Raw genomic sequence first — 6000 nt, 5'->3', positions numbered from 1 at the left:
CACTTTGATCTTATTTTTTTTTTTTTTTACTGAGACAAAGTTTTAGAGAAGAAAAAAACTTCAACACTTAAACCTTCTCCTTTTGTTCTGGTAGCATTTTACTTGCTCTGAGTTTGCGTCAGATGCGATGCTGAAAGGTTCGGATGCTCCTCGTGAGTACTGAGAGTGAGCATTTAGCAGCTGAACTACACTGAAAGGTCAAAACAAATGCGCTGTGCAGTACAGGCAGTGTGACGTGCAGCTGTGAGGCAGAGACTTCAGCTGGGGAGGGGGACACATTAGGTCCTCATAACGCAACAGCTGCTCTTGTTGCTCCTGTGTTGTTTTACGGGCACTGTGTGCATGTGCCATCTCATCCATCTGGCTCCTTTTTTTTTTTTATTTTATTTTTTTTTAATTTTCGCTCTTGCGGGAAAAACACTAAATGTCTGAGATATGATCCAAGCATGCTTTGGGGAAATTCCTGGACACAGGCAGCACCCCTTATTTGCAAATATTGTGCCTCCTGTAGACACACGGGCTTAACAAGCTCTCACATTCCTGTTTCTCCTCCACTTTCATCTCCCACCAACATCGCCGACCTTTCCTTTAACTCAGGCTCTCTCTGTGCCTCCCTCCAAAGCTGTTGTTACGGTGCGGCTCCCGCACATCATTCCACTGCGATGGAAATTAAATGAAGGTGGCTTAGCACAGCTAACAGAGACATGCTTTGAAGGATGTAACCGGGGGAAGCTGCGCTGCCAGATCCTTTTCCATGGGATGTGGATTTGTGCTGCTGAGGCGAGGACACAGCAATCACTCAGCCATGCAGCGGCTCAGAGAAAACGACTAATCTCTACACCTGACTTCTGGAAGCCTTACTTTTGTTTTTCTTCCCCTTTGCGTTATTTACTGGCGAAAAACAACGCATTACAATGGTGTCGGAGTGAAGTTAATTTTGCATGTGTAGGTTGATTGCAGACTGCAGCACACATGGATGTGTTCAGCTTTGTCAAGATGCCAAAGCTTCCAGGGTGAGTTCGGCTGTCATGTATACTAAGCGGACTGTAAATGTGCGTTTACTGGAAACCGTGTTCGTGCGTTTCAGAGGCGTTGCTGTGAAGAGCCACACAGGATTCACATGTTGAGCCGCTGCCTTGGAAATGCTGAGTTAATAATCTTTTGAGGTAGCAAGTTGTGCAGTCATGTATGATGGGGAATGAATGAGAAAGCGAGGTGGATGGCAGTGGGGGCGGATGCTAAAAGCTAGGATGATTCATTTGTTCTAAACTGTGTGCATCCAAGTTCATAAATTTCTCATGCAGCAAATAATTACTGTTTTTTTTCTGCACAAGTTCTCAGGATTCCTATTTTCCATGTTAATAATTTTACTTTTTAAAAATCTAATTTCCAAAGTTTCAGTCCTCTATGAGCTCAGTTTTAAATTATGAACAAAGATGGATGGATGGATTGGTTGAAATTTTAGATAATGGAATAGGAAATAAAATCTGGAAATACAATTATCTTTCCATATTCTGAGTTATTTTTCCATTCAGATTCAGATCTCGAAAGACTCGAACCTAATTCCATACTTTTGCTGACTTTCTCAGATCGCATGGGAACCCTGATTTTTCAGGGCCATAAAAACATTGAAGTGTTTGAGGAAAAATGAACTGAGATTCTTTCAAATGGTTAAATGCTTAAGTCAATGTCCTATGGGAAATGCTCATTAAGGAAATTGAGATGCAATTCATTATGCTCAACCTTACATTTAATAATTCAGCATGATCAGATTTAGCTCATCAGACATATTTAATACATAAGTCGTTGAACAATCACACTTATGTGTTGCAAATAGCTACAGAGGATAACAAATAAAGAAGGAAAACACATTTTACACGATTTTCTTCTTAAATATTTTTTCATGTAGTATATCTGGCGTGTGAGAAAAGTGGAAAAGACAAATGAATGGAGCTTGGAGGAATAGGTGTTTTCATTGTGAGGAGTGACAACTCACTTTGTGAGCCCATGGGTCTGCCGTTGGACATTAATCCTGCCTGAGGATTAGCCTCCTTCAAAAACATCACAGACCACTGATGGAGAGAACAGCTGATCATTAATACAAGACGCTGAATGTGACAGAAATTTTATGACACAGGAATGGCCATTTGGAACGCAATCTCACGTATGAGTCATCAACACAATGTTCTTGCTTTTCTGAGTCCAAGAATATGTAAATAAGAACAATATCATTGCTCTTTTTGTACAATTAGTGCCAATCACTACAGAAATGGAAATATACTATGATAGGATAGCATTGTTGTTGGTCTGCCTCCGTGCCAGCGTGTATTATGTGGCTCCCAGTGGAACACCAACGTCACTACTTCCTGTCACAATTAATAATGCCATGCACTGTTGTCTCTGATCATGAGTTAGCTCTGCTACATTTACACATTTTACGTTTTGTTTTTCACATTCTGAGCTGCCAGCAAGAATTTAACACACGATAGCTCGCTGAGAGCTACTAGACATGGAGCCTTCAGCTCCCCCAGACGTCCAGCTTTTCAGAAACAAGAAGCATCGAAATTTCTTCATTTCTCACATTTTGGTGAAATCCTGACAGCATTTCCGTGGTGCAGTTTCTTGAATCAAAATTCAAGACAAGTTTATTTGTGTAGCACATTTCAGCGACAAGGTAATTCAAGGTGCTTTGTAACTTGGGTCTACCTCTGAGCACCTTCACTCCTTTGACATGTTCTGTGGGTGTTTGGAATGGTTTGGCAGCGAAGCAGCACGGATGCGGTAATGAGCATCAGCCTCACAAATCTATGCAGATATCGTCAATTATCTTTCAATTACAAGGAATGCTGAACTCTGATGGACTAATCAAATAAAAATTAAAAAAAAAAAAACCTTTAGTGTTCCTCTGGGAAAAATTCATGGAGAATTAGTCAACAATAGCTTCTTCCTCATTCATAAAACAAATAAAAGAAAAAAAGGATTTTTGTCTGAATTTCTTGATCGTTCCTGCAGAAACTTGTCACCAGTAGACTTTCATTTTTATTAGCTACTCCTGGATGCGCTTTTGCCAGCTGCTGGTCAGGCAGCCAGCTGGGAGTGAGTAAGCATGAAATACGTTGTACTCTGAAACTGAGGCCGTGCAGTAGCACCTTTAACCGAGCACAGCTTAACAGCGTGGATAACAACAGGAATAGATTGTGCAGTCCCAAGTCAGAGACTAGGCTGCTGCTAATAAATCTTCTTTAGTTCCCAATTTTTTGATTGATAAGTTATTGCATCACCATTTTTGTCTGAAAAGCTATTATTGCATGTCCTTTGCAATAACATTCTTGATTTGTGTTGGCATACCCCTTGACATAGGTAAAGATTTTCATCTTAAAGTATCATTTGCACAATGACAAAAATAAAGAAAATGATGCCCTGTTTATCTTGTTTGTTCACAATGTCAAACGTCTGGAAGGGATACAAACAAAAACATGCCTCAGCATAATATTTCCCAGACAATTATGAAAATATTTTATTTATTAACTGTATGCATTATTTATAAGTTTGTCTGGCTTATAATTGAGTAATTTAGATATTAATGATATCCATGCAAAATTAAATATGTTGTAAACAAGATTTGGTAAGATTTATATGATTAGTTGTACAAAGTCTTGATGTACTTTGAGCTTCATATCAATTTGTAACATTATTCACATCAAAAACATACCTGGAGTGTTGCTTTGATTCTTTCATGGTGGAGGAATTCTTAAATCTTCTGTTGCTGCCTTTTCCACATAGCTCCTCCTCTGATCTGCAGGCACCAACCAAACCTCCGTCTCACAAAGCATCCCTGGATAGCTCCTCACCCACTCAGCTCCTCAAGACTAGCAGCAGCAATTAGCAAACACCTGGAGGAACTGCACATCTGCTGACCTTATCACACAAACTACTTCTCAGTCCAAAGCTCCAAAGAACAGTTGTAAACGGCATAATGAGAAGCATTGTTATGATGACATGCTAAAGGCGATGTGTTGGAAAGAGCAGGAGCTTCTTGAAGAGACAGAGATGTCAAATTTCATCTCTGAAGTTAACTATGTTAACTGAAGTTAACATAGTTGCTTGAGCATGCCATAAAATGACTCAATGTCCCTTTAAAGTACATAATATCGCCTTTTTTAAAAAGCAGACATCTTAATTGGAAGAAAATAATTTATACTGTGTCACTTTCTGTTGCTTATTTGCTTCCCTCCAACCTCTGTTTCTTAAATAACATCTATTATTTGATCCATTGTTCAACATGTTTTGACAGCATACTTTCGGCATAGAAAATCATTGGTCTGGACCAAAATTGATTAGCGTCCATGCTCATCAGAGCACAACAAAAAACAAAAAGATCTTTCACACTATGAAAGATCTTTCATAGATCTTTCGTCCCTAAAAGCTTGTGATTTTATCGACTATATATATATATATATATATAGCCGATAAAATCACAAGCTTTTAGGGACGAGAGGCTCAGAAATGGCTGTGGGTCAGAAACAGGAGCCAACTGGCAGGGGAATGAGGTCGCAAGCATTAATTTTGTTCTGTCCTTTGGAGCTTTTAACATAAAAGCTAGAGTGCAACACAAAAAGGTGCATGAGAATCCATGTCAGCTGCTACAGGAAACGTGTTGCTGTGTTTGGTTAATGTTTTACTTGGAGAGGAGAAAAGACCCACACTTTAAGCAAGGAAATTAGATCTACTCTTACAGCTTGAAATTTAGTACTTTGCGAAGTATAATGCTTTACATTAGATTTTGGGGCTCCACTGTGGCACAGCTGGTAGCTCTGTTGCCTTAGAGCGATGGGGTCCTTCTGCATACAGCTTGCATCTTCTTGTCATGCATGCATGGGTTCTCTCCAGGTACTCCGGTTTATTCCTACAGCCAAAAATACAACAACTGTTAGGTTAATTGGATTCTGTTAGTTGCCCTTAGGTTTAAGTGCTTCTACGTATGTTTGTTCTGTGTCTTTGTGGTGTCCTGTGATGGAGTGGCAACATGTGCATCGCGTACCATGTCTATCGCCAAAATGATTGCTGCTGATAGGCATCAGCCACCCCGCGACCCTGCAAGCACAAGTAGGTATAGGCAATTGATGGAAGGAGGAAGATGGAATGTTTCATTTTCATTCCACTTCACAAATATGCACATCTTGTTGTGACAGACACAAAAAATTTAATTAAAATGACCTGATATCAGAAAATATTACCAATATGTTCATCGTTTCATTAACAACAGCACTTATTAAGAAATGGAAGTTTCATTACTCGGCTGAATAGACTTGTGAGTTGGTGCGATCGTACAGGGCAAAGAAAGCCACAGTTGTATCCCACATTTGGACAGTAACTCCTTTATAAAATGGTAGGTTTTGGATGTTTGTCAGGTAAGCTGGAACCAGCAGGAGACTGATTCCCTTGCTCACTGTAGTGAATCGTAGCGGGTGGGCTGCTTCCCAGATTCCCAGTTGCTGTTTTATTTTCACCCTGGAGCAGATTAACCTGATATATATATATATATATATATATATATATATATATATATATATATATATATATATATATATATGATGTCAATCAGTGAGTGATTCACTCACTCACTGATTCACTCATGAGTGAGTGAATCAGTGAGTGAGAGAGAGGGAAATAGAGAAAGAGAGAGATGTTCAGGGTAGTGTGGTTGTCCATAGCAACAATGTCTGAGCTTTACCAAAGACTAACTCAGCAATGTAAGATTCTGTTGGAATATTAGGGAAGATAGACACCCTAATTTTAAAGTGAATGTTGGTGTGCAGAAGATTCGCATAGTAATAATCTATAAGGCAAAACAGCTCTAGCTCCATTTCTTGTGATTGTATTGATGTGGTCTTGTTATATAATTCCTACCATAAGGACTTTGTTGCATATCAGCAAGGAACAGCCTTTTCTTCCACTTGGCTCCAGTAAATAAAAAATAAAAAAACTGACAAAATGGCA

At 39.3% G+C, this 6000-nt stretch overlaps 1 protein-coding gene across 4 annotated transcripts in view; it reads left to right on the top strand.

Annotated features, from left to right (window-relative positions):
* The window catches only part of frmpd4 (FERM and PDZ domain containing 4), a 45176-nt gene that overhangs the window by 10701 nt on the left and 28475 nt on the right, over positions 1–6000 (top strand). Inside the window, exon 1 of one of the 4 annotated variants that reach the window (XM_007546403.2) lies at positions 583–1013. The exons of the other annotated variants lie outside the window; for them this stretch is intronic. Within the exon in view, the coding sequence (XP_007546465.1) occupies positions 973–1013 (41 nt within the window). The 5' untranslated portion in view covers positions 583–972. Of the gene's footprint in view, positions 1–582; positions 1014–6000 lie in introns of those variants that run through there. 4 annotated transcript variants of the gene reach the window in all.

This window comes from Poecilia formosa, unplaced genomic scaffold, assembly GCF_000485575.1.
Source record: "Poecilia formosa unplaced genomic scaffold, Poecilia_formosa-5.1.2 Scaffold16, whole genome shotgun sequence".
NCBI classification, from domain to species: domain Eukaryota; kingdom Metazoa; phylum Chordata; class Actinopteri; order Cyprinodontiformes; family Poeciliidae; genus Poecilia; species Poecilia formosa.
Note: the sequence above shows the minus strand (reverse complement) of the source record. Positions and strands in the feature narration are given on the sequence as shown.